Genomic DNA, 26,588 nt, shown 5'->3' on the forward strand with positions numbered 1-26,588 from the left:
CTCTAAAATAAATATGAAGACTTTCATCACCAAAAGTGTAACATATTCGCTGTGGGCAAAAGTTGACCACTAGCTATCCCTGGTTAAAAAATTTTAGTTTTCCATAATATTACAAAATCACTGATGATGCAGTATAGATATTGCATCAACATTTACAGATGTACTGCCAGAGATTTAATGGTGAAGGAATTATTTATATCGCTAGAGAATAAAAAATTACTTTGTAAATATTGATGAAAATTAGGAGATCTTATACTTTGTAACTACAAGGATTTTAAATTAACTTTATTTTTATTGGAGCTTGATAGGCACGGTGAAATTAATGAAAATCTGAAACGCATAGGCGCCAGCGGAAGGAAACACGGTAATGAAAATGGCACATTTAATACGTAGCTTTAGGAACGGCTGTTTTATATATATACACATACATACATACATACATACATACATACATACACACACATGCACATGCCTTTACATCCTTGCTAAAAATACGATAGTTACTAAGATTTGTGATGTTTCATCGATTATTTATAGAACATAATAAACCATTTAGATGTCGCGTGAAACAGCTTAAAACTCAAACATCCGAATAAGAGACACGGTAGTCAAAGCTTAACATATGAAAGAGGTCCAGAGCGAAAAAATTGGTGGAAAATATTTGATAGAAAGGCATGTCTCCAAAGAGCATCCAGCTGCGGATTGAGGGCATTCGGTAAGGACCTCTCTCGTCCGGTGGACGAATCATTCCCATCAAACAATTTCGCACCGCGTGATTCTGAATGAAGCACAGGGTGAACGGGAATTTGCGAAGCGTCTTCTTCCTCCTTGGTCTCCTTCTCTTTGGTGGATCCTCTTGTCCTCTCGCGCGCGTCCTCCCACGGGAGAGGCAATCAACCGGTTGGCCATCCTCCGACTTCCCTCCTCCTCCTCGAACTCACCCCACCATACGCTCACACACGCACCCCCTCCCCCACAACCGTCTTCCACCGCCGCCGCCGTCTTCCGAGCCCCACGCACAAGCAGATGTGCACGCCGACAGAATGCGTAATCACCTCGCGAAAGGGGTTTTGCTGGGGGTTCGGACGGCGGCGGGAAGAGAAGAGGACGAGTGTGAGTGGGAGTGGTTGTCGAGATGTGTGGCGGAGAGGAGGCTGCCGGCGGACGGCGGGGGAGGTGCAGTCGGCCGCCGGGAGTTTTGCTTGGACGACGGCGGCGGGCCCCGCGAAGGCGGCAGAGGGAGCGGGGGAAGGGGTGCTGGAGCTCTGAGGTCGGGCTGCGAGGACGTGCGCCCGTCAGCGCCTCCAATTTATTGGAAACTTAATAGTCCGCTCGGGGACAATTAATAAGCACTCTCCTTTTTACCCCGCCGGACGGAGAAAGAGAAGGTTTGAGAAGGGGGGAAGAGGAAGGATTCACGGTCCGCATAGCAATTGCCTCGGCCGCACAAAAACCCAGCACACATTATGTCACGTTGATTCTCCGAATGATTTTGCACACGGCCGTAATGGGAGGAAGGAAAAAATTGACAAGTGGTCTCTCTTTTCCTTTTAGGTTGCGCAAATTATAATAACCTTTCCCCACAGAAAGAAAGGGAAAGAGATTTATATGACAAAGCTGGGTGGTTTTCTATACACACGATGAATAATTTCAATACTTATTTTCTTAAGACAACAAGACTTCTTTCCTTCTTACATAATGAAGGGTGATGTCCTAAAACCCCCTTCCACATTCTCGCGTATTGGGCGGTCGGAATCAACGTACCTGTATGCAGATGCAGATTAAGACTGAAAGGTGATCATATTTAATTTTTATTTTATAGGCAAACCACTGCGATCGGGGACTAGTTCCGTCCAATTAAAAACACATTTCTATTGTTTACATAGTTTAATGACCTTAAAGTTAGAATAAAAACCATAATATTTCCACTGTCGAAGCAAATAATCAGTCTTCATCACTTTTCGAAATTCCATTAGCACTCGAAAACGTCAACCGATGAAAAGAGCAACAATGAGTAAATATACCGACTGATGAAGTACTAGTAAGTACGGATATGCAGACGGTTGAGTAAAATTCGTGGTAACTACGTAAATGCTTACCTATTCTGCAGTAGTTTCCTGATGCTCAAGGGTAGACTAAAAACTGTCCGAGATGGGAGGGGGTAATTAAGAATAAGTATATATCTAAATTGGGGGTGTATTTCAATTGTGACCTTTGCTATTTGCCAAAATTATGTCAATCTCTCATTATTCCATTTTTATCGACAGCTATTGCTGTTTTAACTAAGTATTTAACATTTATCCATTGAAATGGAATACTATTATAGTTGAATGAAGAATAGACTATAGGTTTTTGCACGATTTTATCCGGTTAAAACTTCCTATTTTCAACGCAATTATCCGTGTAAGCCAAAATTATTTTTGTGGGCCTACGAATACACTCATTACATTTGACCCGGAAAACATTAATTTTTTTAATTTAAATTAATGCGGGTGATTTTTTATGATCAAAGCAATGGGAAAAGCGTGCTTTACTCTGGGCATATGCAGAATAATATTCTGAAAAACAAGTTTTATGCCCTTTCAAGAGGTAATACTTAATAAACCAGTAATTATGGACTTCTTCGAGCATAAAAAATACATTCCTTTTTATACCTGTTCCATTTTTATACTAATTCCCGAGAAAAATATCTCCTGGCCGAGCTGCTGGTTTCAATATAACTCTCATGGTCTTTGCCCCGGTTTACAAATGCATCGAGCGTTTAGAGACGGGTAACCCACGAGGGTTTCGAGGCCACGAGTGCGTTGATATGTCACAAATGTCACTCCCTCGTAGAAAAACAAAGCGGGCTTATATGTTATGAGGAAGCACTGCGCCACTTCTTCGAATAGTTCTCATTTTTCCCGATCGAGAACTATCTGTCGTCTGCGATTATAAGCTAGATCTGAAACTGAACCGCCTGAGCGGTCAGTGGTGGAGTGCAATGCACGACTGAACGGGAAATTGGAAGGGGAGCGAGGATTACTGAAATGAGAAGCAGAAAGGAAAGAAGAAGAATAACTTCGTCACTTGGAATATAAAGAATAAATCTTCACGACAGGTGCATGTGGAAAATCAACAAATAGTTGAACCGAGCGGTAAAACATAAACCGTCTCACCAAGCCACAGTGAGATGCTATGAGACAAATTAAAATGAACAGAAAATCCGCACCAGTTTACCACACGATATGAAAACTAACTTCATTATTGTACGACAATTTCACCAGCCCGGCGTTATTTTCGACGAAAAGATCATTAATTTATATAATTAGTGTATATAATAAGCAGCATAGATTCATCAAAAAGGAACTATGTATAGGTTTTTCCAAATTAAAATTTAAAAAAACAGTAAGAACATATTTAAATAACTGTCCGAATCTATCTCCATGACACCATCGCATACACATGGACATATGAACGACGTTGACGGAGCCTCAATACTCCACCTTGACGGATTAGTTGAGGGTGTCGAAATGGAAAACCTAAGGTCCGTGGTTCATTTTTCAGCTCTGGAAACTTTTATCTACGAGGAAATTGGCACTCTCCCACTTTTTCCTCCAACCTCACGTTCGTCTTTTATATTTAATCTCTCCCTCAATCTATGTGCACATTATTTTTCATAAATATACATAATGTATTTCCTCTGATGATGAAAATAGACACAGTCGGTACGAAATAAATTTTAACTCAGCACGTATCATTTATTTCTGCAATGAACAAGAAACCAGAAAAATCCATTAAGTGAGGGAGGGCCGGCATATCAAAGGAAGGAAAATCAGAGTAAGGGGTGAGGCGAAGGGTGAGATAAGAAGGTTACTTGGTACATAAAGAGGAAAAGGGGACAGAGAAAAAGGGAAATTTGTTAAACCATGGGATGTGGTGAGGGGGCAAAAAAGTAACGCTTATAAAATGTAACGAGCGAACCGATTTAATGATCACATCATACATTTATTAAAGTTTCAGGATAACTATTGAGCCATGAAATGTAATTACTGAAATGTGTTAATTTAAGCTAACGTGTACTTTTGTTGCCGCATTGGAGAAAAAAAGGGATGCAATTACAGGATTGAGTAAATAATGTGAAGGAAACCAAGTAGAACGAAATAATTCTCTTCCTCCTTTCCCCTCATCGCTTTCATATTTAACAGAGGTTTACTTTCATGATATTGGTGAGACAAAAAAATGTTGATCGATGGGGGATAGAATTACCCGGTTAAATGAAAAACTAATGCTGCTTGGTTAAGTATTCTAGCAGAACGGAGGCGCGAAGAATATCAAATAAGCTGAAAAGAAATGTTATACATGCAATTAAGTTTCTTCTTAGTATTATCATTTTTGCCTTGATTCTTTCATCGCTCATAGATGTTTAGATAGAAGCCAAGACATCTGATGACATTAAATGAGTAAATTTGGAACAGTGACTAAAATTCTTGACTAAATTATGGGAATTTTTACTGATCAAAAACACAATTCCCATGATATCTCAAGGCCTGAGCACAGAGTTTTTCTAGACGAAACGTTTCTCTACAAAACAGCAACTGGAGAAGAACAAGATAAGACACATCACGGTAAAATACAGCAGTAGAACGTTTTACATTATCAATTTCAAAAAACTCTATAGCAAACAAAAAAGACAGTAATATAACCTGAAAAAAACTTAAAATATCAATTTCATAAAACATTGAAAGGTCGCTATTAGATTTATTTTCCGTGTTAGTGTTTCGTGAATGGAAAGTATTTCTTTCAGACAGATTGAAGAGCGAATTCTAAGTATTAAAAAGTAATTAGTCCAGACGAACGTTTATCTGTGCCCCCGAAAAATTACTCGCAACACCATTTTTGGTCTTTCTTTAAGACACGCATTACTTGAGATGAAGGAGATAGAGGGTGGCAAAAGTGGATAGAAATACCCAATGGCTAAGTGCCCAAGGAACGAGAATGAAAAAAACAGAATTGCGATCAAAATCACTGTCGGGTGATAATAAGCAGGAGTTTTATCACTCCGGCACATTCCCAGAACTTAGAAACGGGGAAGAATTCGCGTATGCGTTACGCATCGAAATCCTAGTGCCTATTTCGTTTCGTTTACGCCTCCCGCCCATGCGGGGAATGAGTGAGGGATCGAAGAACTTCCGACCCGCTCCTCGACACTGAATCAGCCCCTCTCTACATCCGTCGGCAAAACGCGCGGAGAAGTGTACTGAGAAGGAACTGGAGGGAAGGGAGAGGGGGACGGGGGGAGGGGGGGGGTGAGGAGATTAGGACGAAAGGCGTAGTGGCGAAGGGACTCGCGGATCGGATGCAAAAGGGGGCGGGGGATGAAGTGGAGAGGAAGGAAAAGAGGAGTGGAGAAAATGAGAAAAATGATACATCGACAAGGATGGGTGGGAAGGCAACCCGAAGGATGCGTGTGCTACCGGGAATGACACGAGGAAGACGACACGGACGAGATATTGGACAAGTCTCGGAGGATAGGAAGCGAAGAGAGCCGCCGGCAAGGGGGATAAAGGGAGGGTGAGCGGAGGAGAAAGTGTAGGCGGGGATACTGGAAGGCGGAGAGAGTATGATAGATTGCTTGGAACACTGGAATGGCATGGGACAAGAGAGCCAATGAGATGGGAGATGAGATGAGAGCTCCACTCAGCGAGAAACATAAAAAAAATCATTTTCCAATGATATAATTCAATGAGAAGCCAGCTGCTCGCTGCTTGAGTTCTCTAATAATAGTTTTGCAGGTAAGTTAAAAAAAGGAGTTCCTCCCTTCTTAATTAAAAACTGATATTCCCGGTCTGGATGCTTAGTATTGTCATCAGGTACGAACATGGACGCATAGCGTTGTTCCCCTCCGTGGGTTCCACATCTACGAAGGCATTTCTGTGTGTGTTTGATAAATCTGGGAAGACTAGTAGCAAAGGAAAAATTTAAAGTAATACTAATCCCTAGATAATAATAAATTGAGGAGTATCAAAAATGTATTATTCAAAATGAGTCTTGAAAAAATTATCAATTTCCAAAGCCCTACCTTCACGAAATGACTCTGCGGAGTTTCGTATTATCTTTATTCATTAAAATACGACAAAGAATGATTAGGCCTCAATGGAAATTCAAGCATATCTCCCGAAGTGCGAGTAGTTACACATTAACGCAAGATGTACCCATTAAATATGATTATAATGATTTTGGTCCATGAATTGCCACTCTTTGCATGGAATTTATGAACCTCCTCCAAACACATCTCCACATTTAGCACTTTGATTTGTTCCTATATTACTGACTCCGTACACAGCTGTGAGAGATTCACGCACTTTTTAGCAGCCTCAAGTGAGAATAAGTGCATTGTTCGAGAGTTCTGCGTATGAAAAGAGTACAAGTTTTCGAAGAGTCAGCATCTTTCAGAACATAAAAGATATCCGGCGACGAGTAGACCAGTAAGGGGCACAGACGAAATGAACATAGAAGAGAAAATGCGCAAGAGGCAGAGCAAAACTGAAGGAAAGTGAGCGTAAGAAACTTCGCAAAGAAGCGTTAAAAGGTTTACCGTGATTTTTTCTGGAGAGCGAAGCAAGGAAGTGAAGATTAAAAATAACAAATAAAATCCGACCGACAACCCATCAACAGTGACACATGCTTTTCATCCGCACGGAGAAATTAAAAAAAAATAGACGAGAGAAACCCTCAGAGTCGAGTTTCTGTCGGGAACTGAGAAGAAAACACTCACGAGATCCGAAATGGACCCGACAGCTTTTAACAGATTAATCAATTAAACCGAGACTTTAAATATGGGACTACTTCAGTGAGGGTACTCGCGGTTACACGCATTATTCCTCGATGAGATAGGAAGAAACATTCTTTTTTCATACTCTTGACATGTAGGCACGGGCAGAGCGTAAAAGGGCCGAGGAACATCAATTGACGTGAACAGCAGCGCGGTTGACGAATGGGCCTTCCCGGAATGCCCTCCGGCCATCACTACGAAGAAACCGTAGAGCGGACGAGAGATAAGGCTTGCGGTTAAAGCGTTGGAGGGAAACGTCAGATGGAGAGAGGGTGGGGATCCGGGTGTCGGGGGTAGGATAAACAAGGGAATAAACAAAGAAAGTGAGGTCAAAAGTGAAAGGAGGAGTCGAGAAAGGAAAGTATAAAAAGAAGAAGGAATATCATGCGAGGCTGTAGAAAGGAAATAGAAAAGTATGGGACGATACACGAATTGATAAGTGAATGATCAGAAATGAAGTAATGTCGGTTTCAACTCGTTTCCATCATCTACACTCACCACAAAAACTTAGCCAACTTCTGTGAGCAATGCAATGTAGTATCGCTATAATTTGGCAAGAACACCTTCGATAAATATCCCCACTGAGGAAAACATATTATTTCGTATAAAAATTAAAACAGTGATTATAATTGCAAGAAGCCTTGCCTACCTAGACGTGCTCAATGTGGGTTATTCTCATACATACGAATCTACTGCCCTCAATATTTCGATTATTTATGTGCGTTTGCTAACCTTTGGAATGATCCACATGGCCCAACGCGAAGCCAACTGAAATCCCTCTTTCGTCCTCACCCAGTTATATCATGGGCGAAAGGAGACTAATGATTTTAAGATAAAAGATGGAAAATAAAAAAGTCCGCTTGGTTTAATAGCACACATAAATATCCAAGTACAAAAATACTTGTATTTCTTGGCATAGAAGGCTTGCCTTGAGTTTTGAGATCAAGAGGACCTCCCTTACCAAGGAGAACACTAGCGAGAGAGAGGGGTGGCAAGGGGCAGCACGGGGAAGGCGACCATTAACCAGCAAATCCTTTCAGTAAAGGAGATGAACATTCTGAATAAGAACCGGAGATGAAGAAATTATTCCAGTGTCATAAACCTTGGAAGATCTCTTTCATCTTCCACCGCTCTTGCGTGTACCCGATTCGATCACACCCACATTTCCTACAAACCCTTGCTCTCGCAGCGCCCAGAGAATAATTCACGGACAAATATGGCAGAACGATTGAGAGGCCTCGGAGACACTCCGTTCGAGTAGGTGTGGATGGACATGGCTGTAAATCAGGAAAGGAGACGGCCGATAAATATTACGATGGCAGTAGGAAGGTTGGCTATGGCACATATGGAGAATTCGATTTGAATTGTTGAATATGGCAAGGATGGTTTAACATAACAATTGATTAACTTAGGTACATTCAATTCGGAGTATGTCGGTCACTGTTGGATGTCGATGCCTATATGGAAACACCCGTCGGTCGTGAGGTGATATGAAAAATCCTCGGACTTTTTAAGTTCAGCATTTCTGAGAAACACTCACATTCGCCCACTCCATTTTTTCTCCATTGAGCGAAACGCAGACGACTCGGACAGAAGACACTTGGACGAGGGTGCAATAAAACACGCGATGAGGTGAAGGTATGAGCGGTAGTAATTTTGTAATTTCAGTAATTCCGCGGTTGTCGTCCCAGAGGTGAGATGGGAGCAATTCGCTCGCACGCCTATGTACGCTCAGAGTCACCCAATAAATTTTTATAGCGATATAAAATTGAACTTGGCGCTCTGGTTTACACCCAATACTAGGCTGTGGTAGTGAATTTAATTTACGCTCGGCGAGATACGCACTTTTTCATTGTGACTTCCTAAGACCTTGGATACACTTCTCTTGGACATCGGCTTCCAGGTGGGAAAAAAACGTCCATGCCAATGGAAGGTAACGACGAAGGAATGGAAACAAATGGATGCGGAGGGAAAGGGAGAGAGAGAAGATGGAGAGGGCAAGATTAGATAAATATATATGGACAAGAGGTAGAAAGAGAGATGGAAGTATGGCAAAAAACTACGCAAGGCTCAAGAATGGTAGCCAATGTGGAATGGGAAATGAAAGGGGGAAGCCAACAGAATGGATGAGGACCCGAAATGGAGGATTAAAAAAATTAAGCGAGGCTGAAGGCAAGGCCGTATTCAAAAGGGGTGTTAATGGGTATCAAATGCCTTCTAGAATTTATCCCAGCAGAAAAAATTAAAATGCTATCTACTAAAGATATTCGTGTAAAAATATCTATTTTTCGATGTTTACAGAAAACATTTGGGAGAAACACCACACATATAAAAAAGTGATGATAAGAAGTATTACTATGTGTGCATTACAAGTATGTCTAGGGAGTGAATACGGTGGTAAAAAATAAATAACTCAAAACTCAAGTTGGTAAATAGATCGAGGAAAAAGATTTAAGGAACTTCCACGAGAAGTTAATGTTAAACATCGGACCTATCTTTCAAGTGAATAATGCTACTCGATATTTGACCTAAATATTCCATTCCAAATGGTAATATGGGTAACATGTCATAAATGGGGAGTAATAACTCCTGGACTCATATTTTTAAAATATCAGACCACTTAGTCTGGATGGGATAGCTCATGATTGCATCATAGACTCAATGTCAAGTAACCATAAAATTGAATATCACAACCTAACACAGTTATCAACCCGAAGGTTGATTCGACATGTAAGGGTAGAGCTAAACTAATACCAAGGCCAACAACGTGCGTTATTACACATCAGAATAATTCCCTTCCCTGTGCCGCCTACGGTTTCTCAGAAAGATATATTATCCGAAAATCACACAACATGGGTGAACTGAGGATACCCAAGATGCCTGGAATCAAACCCGCCCCTTCTGGTCAGCAGTCAAGCGCTCGGCCTACTAGACTACCACGCCCCGGAATAACACAACAAATACTTTATATCCACAAATTCGGAACAGATACGGGGAGTATTATCACATATAATTATTCAGCAAAGAGAAATGTTAACCGGAAACGATGCATACAAAAATGTAATATAATGTCAAAGAGATTTACTTTTGCAAATTATCATTGTCCATATCAATAGCGGTCATTACTCTAGGATAGGTTATGAAACGTCTCTATTCTGCCACAGTTTTCCCATTGGAACCTTCGTACTTCTGGGCCAGGTTTGGCAACTTATTTAATTGTTGCCTATTATGCACCTATTGATGGTATACGTGCATGTGCGCTAATTTGCATGCGCTTCCTTAGAAGGACCACTTTGAGAAAACTGGCTACTAAATACAAAATCAATTTTGAAAATAAAGTCTTTTCAAAATTTTTGTATCTCATAGAAAAACACCTTCAGCAGGCAGTGAGAGTGAAAATAAAAACCCAATGAACATATTGAGAAATCAGCTCAAGGCCAAAGAGCATCCCGTTAAATCTAAGATAACCGAGGATACTTCACATGACCACTTCAACGAATATTGTCAATTTGTGTACCTAACCGCACACAAACAGTTTGGTAATTTTAATCGGCATTTTGATTAATCACATATATTCATTAAATTACGAGTAAGCAGCATTTTAGATCACAGCCTTAACTTTTTTTGGAATTTCGTGTTATGTGGCAGAACTAAGTCAACTCCACTTTTAATTACGCTCACTTTTATGTACTGCTTGTACACACTGTATCAAGCAAAAAATTACAATGTCGGATTTAATACGTACATCAAATGAGTCCATTCAATCCAATGGCATATAAAAGAAAAAAAATGCGACGTAATACAAATCATTTAATACTCATATTTTGCTTTAGTTATGGAAATGTGACCATTAGCAGATGAAATCACGGTATCAAAGCTAGAGATGTTCCACAGACTTGTGTATGTGCTTCGCAAACACGGGTAGCCCCATGACAGAATGTTTTGGGAAGATGGGAATGGCAGTGGAGATAGCATAAGAGGCACGAGCTGGAATGGAAAGACAACAAAAATGAGCGGGGCTGAGCGAAAATGGGGAGAGAAGAGAGCAGCGGGCGAATCAGAGTGAAGGGCCGGTGATGGAGCGAGAGCGGAGTGGAGGAAGAGAGGCGAGTGCGATGGGGACGAGACGGATAAAGGGAAGGATGTAACATACAGAAAAGAGAAAGGAAACCCAGTGGCTGAGGAGGACGCGACGAAAAAAAAAGAGGAGCGGACGGAAACAGAACATTAACAGGTCTTGAGATGAGGGAATGCTCAACATTTATCATCCCCCTCGGGCAACATGCGAGAGTCAGAATAAATATGAATCTCCTAAGATGATCTCCCGCGGGCCAGGTAGCGGACGGTGAAAAGGGGTGAGGGAGAAATACATAGAGAACGCGATGGGTATAAGGAATGGATCAAGGGAGCGGAGGGGAGAGGGCCACGCGGAGATGACAGAGAGATAGAGGAGACCTTGCGATGGGAACACCAGAGACGGAAAGGGAGGGGTGGAAACAAGAACACTTCCGCAGGTTTTCCGTCTCCGCGCGAGTTTCTTGCGCCATGTTTTCTTTTTATTTATTTTCAGCATTTCCGTCGTTCGAACGCTTTGAAAGGCACCGAGCTCCGGTGAGACGAGGAGAGAAAGAGAGGAGTGGAGGTAGGGGGGGGGGCTGTGGATGCGAGTAGGGGAGGAGGAAGGCGCCTCGAATTCAATCAGGGAATGTACGTGGGAGTAGGGAAGTGGGGTTAAAAGGGGTGGAGGGCGATCTCGGGAGGAGGGAAGGGATTCCACGAAGAAGAATGGTTAGGAGCGACATCTGGCGGTCCAAATTTAGAACAGACGCCGAATGAGGGTTTCAAGGGCACGCGACTATCGCCTGCCGGAGAGGGAGGGAATGGTGTAAGAGGAAATCCTTCGAGAGGGGAGGGAAAGGAGGGAGAAAGGTAGGAACGGGGAAAGAGAGGGTAAAGGAAAAACTTGTAGCAAGGCAGCCAGCCCATCCGTCAGATTTTTCGGGCGTCGAGACGACCAAGGTATGGTATGTAACCCAAGTAAAGGCGTGACTGACTGGATATCGCGGAGGTCTCGGAGGGAAAAATCGAGAAGCCTGGGCAACCAAGTTTGAAACTTCTTTCTTTTTTCCCAATCCTCTCTCTCCTCCCCCGAAAGTGAGAGGTGAGGGGTGGAAGACGGAGAAATGTGCTTCGGCCATTATTTCAATACGTAAAGTTTCCCACGACGCCGTTAATTTCCGCGACAAAATGAAGAACCCGGAGTGGGTGGGGTAAAGAGTTGAAGTGGAGTTTGAAGGAGAACGGGTTCAAGAGATTGAGGGAGGTAGAGAGAAAGAGCAAGAGAGAGAGAGAGAGAGAGAGCGAGAAAGGGAAAAAGAGAGACAGAATGGCAGGAAAGGTCACCGTTTTGGTGCGCCCGCCCAGACGAACAAAAAGAATAAAAATGTGGCTAAGAAGTTGGGGGAAACTTTTGTATTCCGACGTTTGTATGGAAGACTAGAATGCAAATCTTTGTCTTTAATAGTTTAAAGGCCAGATGGGTCGTGAATTCAAAATGCAATCGCTATTCATACCTGCTGAATATTTAAAAGTGTTGTGTATTGTATGTATACGCTTCAGTATTACCTCTGAACAAAAGATATCAAAGATGATGTTGGGCGTGGCTCCTGTTGTTCATTAAAAAATGAGCGCTTTTCAGAGCTTCATACTTGGCCAAAGACAATGCTTTCCTCCGATTTTTCACCGCAAAACGCTATAGACCTCGAACTTCGAGATGCAGATTTTATGCACTACTTTCATTTGGAGTGGGTCGCGGTAGTCTAGTGGGTAGAGTGTTGGACTGCTGACCGGAGGGTCCCGGGTTCGATTCCCGGGCAAGGCACTCTGGGCACCTGCAGCTCCACCCAGGCTATGTGATTTTTCGAGTACCAGGTCTTCCTGGGAAACCATAACCGGCACAGGGAAAGGAACTGGCCCCCCTACCCTGATGTGTGAATTTTCACTCGCCGTATAGGGCTTAGAGTACTGGGTGATCTCTACCATCACCTACTAAAGCCGACCTTCGGGTTGATTACTGTGTTTTCATTTGGACTTGGTAAATTTTCACATGGTTGGTGACGTAAACGTTCCAAACAGTTAAGGTGCATTCTACACATCTAAAACTCTTCAACTTCGTGAAATAATAAAATTAATGCCAACCATGCACCTAAAATACTTCATTATTACTTATATTAAAAGAATTAATACTAACGTATTTGATCAGGGCATAGAAGAATTAGAAGAATTATTACTAGCATATTTGCCTCTGAATAATTTCCAGTAGCTTTCCTCGGAGAGGAAGTCATGGCACTATATAATCCATGGTATATTACATCGGACACCCGCAGTAATACAAGGCATATACACTGCAAGGTCTAAATGAATAAAAGCGACAGAATTCCGATTCATCGACCTCGCTCTATACGGAGACCAACGTGGCACCAAAGGACGAAAAGACTCGCTTCCTGTTCGGGGAACCCCATAATTTGGCGTCTTTCGCGCCAAGTTGACAACCCGAAATTTCTCCCCGCTCGGCTGGCTCTCATTCAAATCACTGCACCGGAATGCAGAACTCTTTGGTTCGTCGCCTGCCTTAACTCCTGAGGGGTGAATGTGAGAGGAAGAAGCCCTCATGTACTTCCCATGGGTCGCCGCCTCCCATTCCTTGGCTAGTGGATACGAGAGGGGGAAAAATAATGGATAGGAGACGATGGGAGGGAAAATAAAGCAGAGATTGTCTGATCGGACAACGGCGCCGAACTCCGATCGGCCTCAGAGTTAAATCACATACATGTACATCTGTCTTGGATTTTTTTTCCTTATCCCATTCCAACGTAAGTATCCAGTGGAGCTCAAAATTTAATCCACCCGGTAAACACTTCCATCCATTAGTCCTAGTATTTTAGTCCATGGAATTGCATTTATACTTTTCTGCCAGGTACTTGACCACATGATACTATAAATATTTCAATCAAACATGATTTGAGGAATATTACACATGTGATATAAACATCCGCTTAGTGATTATTCAATAAATAATTTCTAGATATGCAATTCTTTAACTTCGCAGGAGATCAAACTTGAGGTGGGGAGATTGACCACCGAGGAAACTTAAGCATTTTAAAGGCTAATTCCTCCGGCACATGCTGTATCGTCAGTTTCTGATAATTTAATGTAATCATAGTGTTTTTCGTCTTCACTGAGGCACAAGTCACTCACTCAAACATCCGCAGGTTTCTTCCAAAATTTAATCTCAATACAAATACCTTGTACGCAAATCACTTCTACACCACCAATCGAGTTCAAATCTCGTAATAGTTCGTCACAAAAATTGATTTGTACCCCGTAGGTGGGGCAGAGAATGGAGAGAAAGGCATCACTCGGGGCAAGAACTGTGTATCCTCTAGAGGATGACCCACCCACTTGACCTTTCGATCACTTTTGAATCGGTGCATACTCATGAAATAATAATTAAATAGTTAAATCCATTTTATACACAAAATATTCGAACGACCGCTAACACCATCAACAAGTTGCAATGCAACAGTATGCTGTTGAATTTAAGTACTTAATATTTCATATACTTTTTATAATTATTTGTATTTTAATATTTAATTCTTACCAAGGTTTCACATTCACTTCGGGATTATTCGGTCCAATTAACTCCCCTGAAATTTGCTCTCGCCGGCTATCCTACAAGACCACAGTTTTGAGAGCGGTTACTGCATTTAGATTGTTCCTATTTCCCTGGAATGTTTTCTTGCTTTTATTTTTGACAACGGACCATCAAGTCCTATGCTATGCTACAAGGGCTCTCACACATGAGATACTGAAGACGAGCCGAGGGAAAGGGCGAGGCCAGTGAGAAATCCCTTGAGGAAGACCTTAGCGTTCTCTCCCATTCCCCTCCACTCCCCCCACTCGCCACTCCTCCCCGTCCGTGAATATCCACGCTTCCCCAAGCCCACTTCCGGGGGAGGTGGGTGTCGGTGGCTTGGCAGCCGCCAGAGCGGAAAAGGCGGAGAGAAGTAGAGAGGGAAAGAGAGCAAGGTTAGGGGGAGACGAAAGGTTAGATGGGGCTGCAACAAAGCAGAGGATGACCGAGGAGACGAAACTTATTCGTCCGCGAAGTCTTCTCGTAAGACCGGCGAAGTTCTTCAATTGTGTACCTATAACACATCTACGATTATTCCAAGATTGTCGCATCAAAGAACTAGTGCCTCCAAATAGGTATTGAGTGCTGGTATTCCGTTTTTTGAATGGCCAAGCCATTGACGCGACAAATATTGCGCCTGTTGTTCCGACACTATAAAACTAAAAGAATAACTTGTAAGATATTTCAGGCGAAATCCAGCCAAGAACATTGGCCCTTAGAACATTCAAAAAAACACTTTTTAAGGTGATCGAATTTGGAAGCCCAAAATCAAGGACTACAGAAATTGGTCCTTTTACGAAAATGGGGTTCATTTTGAAACCCATTCTTTGGAAAGAAATGTTCAAATTGACGAAAATTTAAAAACGTATGGCGGGAAAAGTTGGTTTGAGCATAAAACGCGACTCTGGAACATGCGTTTAAGGCACTACCCCTTCCAATAGCACAATGGTCTCGCTCCTTCCTCTTAGCCTCTCAACCCTAAGGAGTGGTGTCCCTTTGCCAACACTGTACTTGAGCGAATGTGTGATGTTGTACCGCCGCTGGCGCCTTGGGAGAAGCCGACGGCTGTTTCCACAACTTTTCCCGTTCCTAGCGTTGGATCAAACAAACGGGTTTAATATCTCTCTTATCTCTCTCTCCGTCTTCTCGTGTCCTTCACGGTTACGCAACTACAGGAGCGTGAGACGGACTGATGTAAATGCCTGGGGAGGCTCCTCCGCTATTCTAGGGAAATACGAGTCGAAGTGACGCCAACCAAAGAAGCTTAGGATTATTCCTATCATCAAGAAGAAAAACAACGGGGAAGAGTTACTGAGCTCTTTACCTCATTGATTGCGGTCGTCATTTATTCATTTCAGGCCTTATGTCTGAAATCTTCTGAAGCAAGCTGCACTGCAATATCCCGACACTGCGAATCCTCTGATACGATAAAACCAAGTATATTGTAGAAACGATCTAAAAAAATTAGATGAGTTTCCTTAAGTATAAAAATAGTTTCTTTCAAAAACGAAGTTGGGAATGAGAAGTTGAGCTGTATGATACATTTTTCGAAAACCTTCACATGGAGGACTTAGTAATGAGATATAAATTTTTCGTCGCTGAATAAAGCTTACATGCCAAATTTTATTAACAAATATTTAGCTGTCAACGATGGCGAAAACAAAAATTGGCAATTTTTAAGAGCAAAATTTGTGCTAAATAGCTATTTTGGATTTCTCAACCGAGATTAAGTTCGAGAATAGATATAAATAATATTAAATACATTTGTCCAGAAAAATGTTGGCGTTTTGACTATTTCGAATCACATTTAATAATATACCCCATCGCAAGATATTATAACGTAGCTTACATCGCTGGTAAGTTTAATGACCAAATCAACAAGAAAATCAATCGACAATGGACTACAATATCGAACTCAGGCACTCATTAATAAAACACAATCCCATTTGTTTTGAACACCAAATCTTGACAGAAACACAAAGGCGAAGCCTTTGCTGGTGATATTGCCCGTGGACTAGCCTTGAACGCTTCACAAGTTCTACATAACCCAAAACAATGGTCTCTCAGCAAAGCCCATGACCCGTAATTGAGTCCTCAAGAGAGGTTGCAACGGAATGACGGAGAGTGGTTCCGTGCTTGGTGCTTCGAGAGCAGACACTATCTTTACTCGAGAGGCTTGATACTTGACCCCTGATGTTCCTTTCCTAGCAGAAGAAAATTCAAAGCGAAGAGATTGTCTTTTGAGAATTGTTTGAGGTAGGAAGGAGCTACCCACCCCGGCATTTCCAGCGACGACGACGGGGCTCCCTGAGATGAGGCCGAGGGAAAGAATGTTTTTCTTTTTTCAGATAGTCGGCCGTTAAAGTCTACAGCGGGGTCGCCTGCGGCAAAGGAATAAGCCGGCCTAATGAACGGCTCAGGGCTAGGTAATAAAGTTGCAAGCAGCTTGAGGAGGAGTTAAAGCGAACCTTGCCCCGAACCTCCTCCTCCTTTGTATAAGTTCCGAATAGGTAGTCGAGGATACTTTTGAAATTAACCGTGACCGCACGGGAAATCGTGAGTTAAACGAATTGTGAGAATCCGTTGCTTCGGCGAGGCTATTTGTCCCACGGCTTAATAAATTGTATAGGAGAGCACGAGTTTCGTGAATTAAGAGCATCATTTTTACTTTCACGGTAGATTAGAACGCCAACGATTGCTAATGAAAGCAAACACGGGAATGAATTTGGAATAATGATGTGAGGTGAATCTTAACTTCGTGAGGCAGAGTTGTATCGAGTCACGGAATACGAGTAATCGTACATATGTATAAGAGCACCCTTTTAATATGTAACATATTTTAAACCACATACTTGAGATTCGAATTACTAAGTCTACGCAAATATCATTATTAAGATATCTTTAGATGTAAAAAACTGTTAAGAAAGTAAATGGAGGAACGATTAAATATTACATCAGAAAAAATAACTTTTCTTTACGAGTTAATATGCCCTTTGAGGGGACAGGAGTGGTTAAATGTGTGTAACGCTGGACCAATGACTAGAGGACTCTATTTCAATCCCGGTATACGTCTTGGAGCATCCACTGCTTTATTCAAGCGGTGCGATTTTTAAGAAATCAGAACTTTGTGGGAAACCTTAGGCGGAACAGGGAAAGGAACTAGCTCCCGCTACCCTGGTGTGTGCATTGCACATGCTGTTGAGCTCAGTACAAGTACATGGTGATCATAGCCTATCAAACAAACCTTCGGATTGATTACTGTGGTTTCGAGTTAGTGTGCGCTCTTTGCATAAATAGATCAACGGACAACACAATTATATATTTTTAAATCACAGATACCAAATTAATTGAAGGAACACCGTTCCATACATTAAATTACTGAATACGAAATGGGTAAAAAATAAAGTAACTACATTTTGAAATTGTAGAGATTCAATCCATTCTACTTTTGAAAACCGAAAAAAAATCTCATTCGGCGGGAGTAAAAGCCGTGAGACACCTATGGGGAAATTCTAAGTAGAGCGGCTCAAATACATGCACCGTTGCAATGATTCGTCGGGATGGATTAGAATAATGGCCCGGCCTCATGAATGTTTTTTGCTCACATTAGCTCCGCCAGAACGCAGTACACGACAAAGCTGATACCATCAGTCTCCCAGGTGAAAGGGAGGCAGTGAGCGACACAGGCAATAGGGTCTTTAAGGTCGGCGTGGAAAGAAAGGCGATATGTAACTTGGGGGTGTGAGAAAGCCTGATCGAAAGAAAGGAGGGTGGAGGCTAGTACTAAAAGGGCAAGAGGGTTCTAAGAATTTCCATCGCATCATCCGTGGTCCGGGGGAGCGGCAGAGAAAGGCAATGCTAATGCATGCACGGAACCTTCAAGTGCGAAAAGTGTAGGGAAGTTGCATTCCGCTTCCACCTCTTCAAGTAAAACGCCCTACGCCACAAAAAAACGCTGAATATCCCTCTCTCTCTCTCTCACTCGACCTCTCTCCCCTTTCCGTTATCCATGGAATAGACACGGAACCACACCCTCGAAATCCTCAAGTGTCTCCAACAACTCCTCGATACATTCCGCCTTCACGACCCTCCCGCTCTCTGAACCCGGCTTCCTTCATTTCCCAGACTTGACTACACCCACCGATAATACGGCTCGCCTAACTCATTTTTCCCTTTACACTCAATAGAGGAGGACTTATTTGCCCGTTATAATGGCATTTTTGAAAAGGAATGATGTGCTGTTCTACCACCGCGTTCAGCTCTCGAAAGAGCAGCCTCCTTATTTTTGCATGAAAAACAGGCCCACTCGAATACATATATACATTTAAAGTACCGACGCTGACTTGAAGAAAGAAATGAAGTTGATTTGAGGTTACGTATCTTCAAGCGGAAACCAGGATGTGGCCCATTTTATTAATTTTATTACTTCATTTTTATTTAAAATAAGTACATTGAATTTTTAAAAACACCCATCGAAATATTTGTTCATTTTGAAGCGCGGGTACGCCAGAGATCATTAGACGGTAATTAATAATTTACAAATATACCCTGTGTCAATTTCGCCAAATCCGAGGCAGAAGCTTTAAATAAATCACTTATTACAGACGTGGCAATAAAGCCTCCGATACCCAGCGGTTGGAAAGTGCGAGTCTCTATTTACCTATCCAACTACATACACTTTCAGCTTGGCATTTTGATTAGACTATGAATTAGTGACAATGAACTTATTTTCTCTCTAAATGACAATAGTTTGGCTATCCACAATAATCAGTATCTCCCAATAACCTACATAACCCGGGTTAACTCATCGATTCTACCCAGAATGCACATGCCAAGCATTTCAGCACCATTAGCTTTTGAATTGCAATTTTTTCCCCCCAAAGGAGTTCTATGGAAAACACCCGAGTCCCATTCCACGAGAGTGCAGTACGATTTCACGAGAAATTCCCCAGATTGTCACTTCCGTTTGTGCCGTCACCGGTTACGATTTTGCCGATCCGTGTTTTTCCACACCGTCCCCCCAACCCCTTGAATTTCGTTTGGCCGAAAGGAATTTATCCCGGGACTAAAAGAAGGGTCGTAAACGACGCGGAAGAGGAGCGTCGGAGACGGCAGATGGCGACAGCCGAAACTGATCATAGAAGCAAGCGTCCCGGGCAGACATGGAGGAGGAGAGAGAAGAAAACAATGCCGCGGGTGCGGAGGGAGGCTGCGGGGGAGGCAGGGCGTGTAAGTGGCGCCGTATTATGCGGGCTCCGCCATGCCTCCCACCTCTTCCGGGTGTCTTTGTTCCGAATGAATGGCGGGAATAAGGAAAACAAGAGCGGAGCCACAAACCGCGAAACATAAAATTAGTTCGGCAAACGGAGAGAAAAATTCGTCGCACCTGCCAAGGCGAAATGCACCATTAATCCCGATGCATGACGGGCGTTCGATGTAATTCCCACGGTGCGGCATAATGGCTCTTAATCGAGTTGCAATAAAGTTAGAGTAAGGCGTAATTAAGTTATCAGCCACCCCCGGCGTCTCATTACCTTTTCCACGCTCGTGATCCCCAGTTTTTTATTTACATCTCATCTCACGAAATAGCTCTCTACCACCCCGAAATCAATTGCGGATGAATCGATTAACCCGAACATCTTCTGATTCCATTTCAGTGCACATTAAATATTCCCATTATATAATATCATATGTTATGGGACAAAAAAATTGTGCACCATAATTGATTAGGCTGCGAAATTGATACGCACGCTTATCATTAAAGAAAGCACTTCAGTAGATCAACAGATAATGAGTCCCGCTGTAGGAAGGCTCTTCTCCGGCCAGCAATAGCACCACAGTTACTATTAGTGAACTGCTCATGGTATGAAAAGATCATTGCCGATGGGGAGCAGAATGAAAAAATCAAAATTAGAGGAGATGAAGCAGTAAAACTTCCACATTCGACCCGAGACGTCGTTGGCGCATACCAGTAAATGGGCGCGATAGCATCCATGGGTGAGAATGACAGAAGAACACTTTCCGTTTGAGAAGTGGTAGCATAGAGCTCATAAGGAAATCTCAAGGAAGAGAGATTTGTTTTTTTTACGCCCCGCCATAATCCCGGGGCTCTCGATTTCGCTGTTCGTAAAAAAAACATCGGGACAGGAAACAGCCTCAAAGCTAATCTCGCCAAACAAAAGAAGATATCGACCGGCGGGTGGGGGAGAGAGAGGAAAGGGCAATAACAATGTCAACAGCGTATTCGTTCCGCTCCGACTGACCCGCCTCTCCACGATCCCATCTATCCTCGCCCCCGCCCGCGAGGAGGCTCGCCAATTTCTCAGGGCACCACCGTTAATCCGTCGCTCACGGAGAGCGACCCATCCTCCCGGAGAACCTTGCAAGACGCCCTCACGTCCCCATTCGCCAAACATTATCTTTTAAGAGACAAAAATAAAATTCCACCCCCGCATCGCGAGCAAGGTGGGTACGCAATTACACCTCCCTCCTTCACGAGTCCCCCGCGCTCAACGAAACCGATCCGAACGGAACGCATTCCTTCGCCATCCGTACGTTCTCTCCTTCCCTTTTCACATCCTTGCGAATACCAAGACCACTTTCGCTTCCCCACCCCCCTCTTCCTCCTCCCATTCCTCCATCCACGATGTACTTCGGGTACTCATCCCGACGGGCTGCGTTTTGCATGCCACACTCGGTGGCATTTCTCCTCTCCTTCCCCGGGCGAAAAGCGCGCGGCGGACGTCGCCACTCTCGTGGGTAGCCCTCCCCCCCCCCTCCAAGGTCGCGAGACGATTCCAAACCGGAAAGAAACAGGGCCCGACACTTCGGAAGAGAAAGAGAGAGAGAGAGACTCGCACTGTCTTGAGCGGAAACGGTCGGAAGAAATGGCAGAGAGCAAGGCAATATTGCCGCCCGAGACGCATGCAAATTATGCCCGACGCAAAAAAGCCAGCATCCCCAAAGCCCCTAATATTGTGCCGGCTTGAATTCTCAAGGGCAGATATACTGATAACTTGCGGCCTTCCTTCATTATTTAATTCGGAGATTTTTCTCGCGGGCCACTTCAAAGGAACTCGCCTGGCTGCACTTGAATGGTAGTATCAGTTATTGAAGGAGGCGCTTGACAACTGAGGCCATATGCGACATCTGGGAACGGTGGATAAGTTGAGGGTAGTTTAGAGGGCGGAGGAAGGGAAATGAAGAGGCATCGGACATCATTTGGTTTTTCTTAATTAAGGGCACCGAGAGTTTCCTGAGGTATATTTCACGTTCCACGGATGGAGTAGGTACTGCACTTGGTTTGCTGTTCCACATTGCATCTAGTTAGGACCACTTTTCTACTACAAATCTACCACTGTCGGGAATGAAACCAGAGACATGGGTGTGAGAAGCAAAAGCAGTGACCACTAACTCAATCATGGCTCCACATTTGGATATATTCTTGTACTTTCATTTCAAATTAATGAAAAAATAATTTTGCTCTTTATGGTATCGTATAATTCAAAACCGCCGTCACCTAATTGATGCTCAATTTGTTTGAAGAGAGTTGAGCTCACCTGGTTCTTGGCACTACAACTCTTGTTACGAAAGCATTGAGGGCGGGGAAAACAATATCTTTTCCTGCCACTTCCAGGCAATATCTCCTATTAATGTACATCAAACAGCTGAGCGCTGAGAATGTTTCATCCGGATTTGAAACCGGGACCCTATGGCCAGTTCTACCGACAAGACTGTCTAAGTAAGTGCAGTAAAATGTCAAAATATTGTCATTTCTAAGATAATTTTACAGTGATCACTGGCTCATATCCCTCGGGACGATGGTAATAACACAATTGGAATGAATATTTCATTTCAGAAAGAAAGTAAAACACCAAACAAAACTAAATGAAACGAGTACGACTCAGTGGATAAATTATAACAATCTCGATGGGATTTTAAAATCATGAAAAATTGTTTGAAATAATTAAGCTAAATTGCGACTTATTTATTTCTAACGTAAGTTTGGACGTTTAAGCGCTATCCAAATACGATTAAGCCTGAGTGTCTTGTGTTTTTCCACTTTATTCATTTCCCAAATAAAATTCAAATAATAGAACTCATAATTTTCAACATGAGCTGCCTGGAGGTGGCTCATACCGTTAAAAAGATAATAATCTCATTGATATACATGTTTATAGTCCAATAATACCTAATCAAATATCCGAGTTATCGCCCAATATGAAAAATTAATGTTAAAAATGACCTTCGCAGGTAAACTATTAGAATCAGTAAGTAAAAATGGTATTTTAGCAATATTTTACTCTTCGGTCATAATATATATCGTGAATTAACTTTGTTGAGAGAATAATAATAGCATAACATATTATTAGTAAAACCATAATTTAAAGTGCTATTAAATGCTTTAACTTGGAATAACCCACTAGTCCTAGAAAATACCCCATATTATCTAGCCTACGATGTCGTCCCATGGGACAAAATTTGAATGTCACATCCAAAAGGGTAATCGCGTAGCGATGTAAGCGGCTGCTATTTCCGCTATCACCTTCGCCGCGCCGACTTGTACGTCGTCCCACTTAAGGCCATCGCACCCATGTAGGTACATACATGCACACAAAAATGCACTCACCGGTGTCGTCGGAATTCGAGGTCACTCGCAGATCCTCTCGCGGTGGGGACGAGGCGACCTTATCGAAGCGCTGCTCATCGACCAGATACCCCTCGGGTGGTACACTCCCGCCGCCGTTGCAATGCTCGACCGGGGTGGAGCAGGCGGCGGGCCCATCGGCGATGGCGCTCTCCGGGAGGACGAACCCTTCCACGACCTTCCCTGACTTTAGCGACACCGCCGCCGCTTTGGCCTGGACCGGCGGATCTTTCCTCTCTGCACGCACCACGGCGGCGGTCTCCTTCCCCTCGGTATCGCACGACGAGGCCGTCGGTTGTTTGGAGTCGCAGGTGATCGGGGACACAGCAGGTCCCAGGGCGGCTGTGATGTCGGCGCAAGGGTCTGCAGCGGCGTGGGGGTGGGTGGAGACAAGAGGGTGTGAGGGGGACGATAATGGGGAGAGGGAGGAAGCAGGGGAGGGAAGGAGGGGGGGAAGAGAGAGAGAGAGAGAAAGAAGAGACGGTTAGACGTGGAACACGGCGATAAATTGCGTGCAGTTAAGCGAAACACGGACTGCAGCGACGTCAAAGGAGTTACATGAGATTCGCTTCCAAAAGACAAAACGTCTCGGATGCGAAACATGCGCTCACCCTCTTTCACCCATTCTCCGCCTTTTGCTTTCCTGACCACTTCTCGGCGCCCCGTCCCGCTCTTAAAGAGTTGAAACATCTTCCCTTATTGACAGCCATTGTGTGTCAAACAATTATTTTCAATACATTTCCAAAATGCCTCATGATTCAAGGGAAGTTCATTTTAAATATAAACATTTTTTTTGTAAATTATAAGTCGCTGTTTTAATACAGCAATTACATACATGTATTTGCACAAACCAAATGGAAATTATTATACTTATAAAATAATCAAAAGTAGAAAGGAGATTTACACTTTTTTCATCAAAAAAATCCTTCATACTTCAGCTACCCGTTTGTTTAAGACTGATTTGTAGTTAAGACGCCCGATCATTAACGAAAAAGGCATAAAAATGATCCGCAATATCCATTGGTTGCTCTGTTAGCTTCAAATTGAAACAGAGGCATGGCCTAGAATGACTGTGGCCACAAAACATACCTATAAAGTACCATTACTAAAATATAGCTGACATTACCTCACGCATAAATATGCTGTCATAAGGAGGAAACATGTCACTTTATCGACACCCTCGAACTAAGGTTCCATACATTAGGTTTTGGCCAATGTCAATCAAATTTGACGAAAGCACTGAGAGAAGAAATTCCACCGTTGAATATCTCTGACCCATCCTTCAGAATTTCGAAAAATGTACCCAATTTGATATGAGGCAGTTACGCCGCCCAGTGGCACTTAAACCGTCATTGGCGATTAATATTCATGGCGCCAGGCCGGTTATTCCGGTGGGCAGCGCGTTCGCTGCCAGTCCTGAAGGGTGTGGGCAGATTCCAGACTCGTGCGCGAATTTTGGGCGAGCAAATTTGAAAAATGGATGTGGTATGGAAACGTCCACAGTAATGGGAGGACAAGTTGCCACGGTAACACATCGATGACAATCATCCCGCCTTAAAAATGTATAATCGGAATTATACAGCAAAAGAGGTATTTATTTCACCTATTTATTTTCCTGATAATAACAAAAAGATCACAAATAGACATAGAACGTGTAAAGAGAGGGAATTTCGCACATTCGTAGCGTACAATTCACGGAACCAGTCGGTCTGTAGGGAGCGGTAAACAGAGAGGCCACTCCGCCTCATTAGCGTCACAAAATCTTCATCGCACTCACTTTGAAACAATCCGTAAAACCCCCGAGCTCCGATTGGCTGAATAAAAATCCTTTCCAAATTTATTATTCGCCCGCTTTGGAACATCCACCCCGTCTCGAAATCTGCTTATCCCCGAAGGCTTGCTAAACAGGTGAGGGCGCCCTTTGATGGCTCCCCGACTCCCCCGTGCAAACTCTCCGTCGGAACCTCTCATCCACCCAACTCCCGTGCGTCGCGTTTTTGGAATTCGCATCTTCCCGTGGAGGAGCCAGCCGATCGTCCATCAGCGCGCCTTAACATTATCTCATTTTCCGGATTAGGCCAGAGCTGCCACGGAGTGAATGCGTTGGGACTCGCATGAAGGAAAAGAAACCGGCCATTTAAAGAAACCACTCGTTCCGATCACCCAACAGAGATTGTCGCAGCCCAGGAGCTGTGGCCTCGCGGACTGGAGGACACCGCCTTCCCTCCCCATGGCTAACAATACCTCTGCCCCTAATCTAACACACGCCGTCCCCTTCATCCCCACTCTCCGTCCGCCGACCCCATGCGAGCGGTCCTCCCCCCCCTTTACACAAATCTCGCGCCACACGGGTCCGCCCCGTGTAACTACCCCGCTCGTCTCGGGAGGGCACAGCGTCCACCTCTGCTGGAGAGAGACGGCGGGAGGAAGGGAGAAGAGAGAGAAACCGCCGGGCAAGACCCCAAGGAGTCAAGGCCACGGAGCGGGCGGGAACAATCGCACCTCTGGCGGAGGGCAGCGGAAACTTCGCCATTCCTCGCAGCGGAGGCCCTGCGTAAGTGGGTATGACCGTAGTGGGTGGGAGTGAGCACACATGCGCGGATGAGTCCAAAGGAAAAACACTCGTCGACCAGCGGCTATTCGTTTCGTCTCGCCAAATACATTTCACAAAATCCACTCGCAAAAAATTTGCCCCCTCGAATATGGAACCCCGTAATGCGCTCTCAGGATTCAAGTTTTACACTTTTTCTGAGATATTTTTGCTTTCGTGCATGTTATTAAAAAACAGGCGGACACAGCATCACGTTGATATCATCAAAACTGACACTCAGGTAAACTTCGAGAAAGGTGGACCGACACCAATATTATCATGTTATTATACCATGATGAAAGAGATTTCTATTTTGATTTGTGTCCCACATCAGCGTTTGGGATGTGCGAATAGTGGAACAGCCCAATTTTAAAGTTACCAAATTTAAGAAGTCACCAAATTTAAGAAGCTACTTAAAATTGTGAATTTTAAGACTAAGATTAATTCTGTTTAATATTATTTTATTTAAGATTCTGAAACTGGATATGAGTATTCCATGTGTGCCACGGTAAACGATAAATGCCTCGACAGTATAACACATTAAATCGCATACCCAAATATAAGAAGTAATAAAATTATTCAAACCAAAAAGACCTAGCTCTACTATCAATACCACCCAAATCTTCAAGATTTAGAATATTAGATGGAAAAGATTACAATAATGAGTTTTTATTTGCAACACGGAATGCTTAACAATATTTCTAATAGTTAATTTTAACTCTTAAATTTAAGGATTGCAATTTAAACTTTGTAAATGTGACCAATTTAAGTTTTCACGGGCTGAAATCTAATGAAAAATTGAGTACAACCTCATAAGTAGGAAATAGAATTGATGATAAGTCGA

At 43.2% G+C, this 26,588-nt stretch overlaps 1 protein-coding gene across 2 annotated transcripts in view; it reads right to left on the reverse strand.

The window, feature by feature from the left end:
* Nucleotides 1-26,588, reverse strand: part of LOC139694722 (uncharacterized) — a 552,273-nt gene that overhangs the window by 57,949 nt on the left and 467,736 nt on the right. For both annotated transcript variants that reach the window (XM_071593219.1, XM_071593220.1), the window contains exon 2: nt 23,137-23,517. In XM_071593219.1, the coding sequence (XP_071449320.1) occupies nt 23,137-23,517 (381 nt within the window). The remainder of the gene's footprint in view (nt 1-23,136; nt 23,518-26,588) is intronic.

The sequence above is a fragment of the Hetaerina americana genome, unplaced genomic scaffold, assembly GCF_022747635.1.
Source record: "Hetaerina americana unplaced genomic scaffold, ioHetAmer1.1.p SCAF_53, whole genome shotgun sequence".
Lineage (NCBI taxonomy): Eukaryota > Metazoa > Arthropoda > Insecta > Odonata > Calopterygidae > Hetaerina > Hetaerina americana.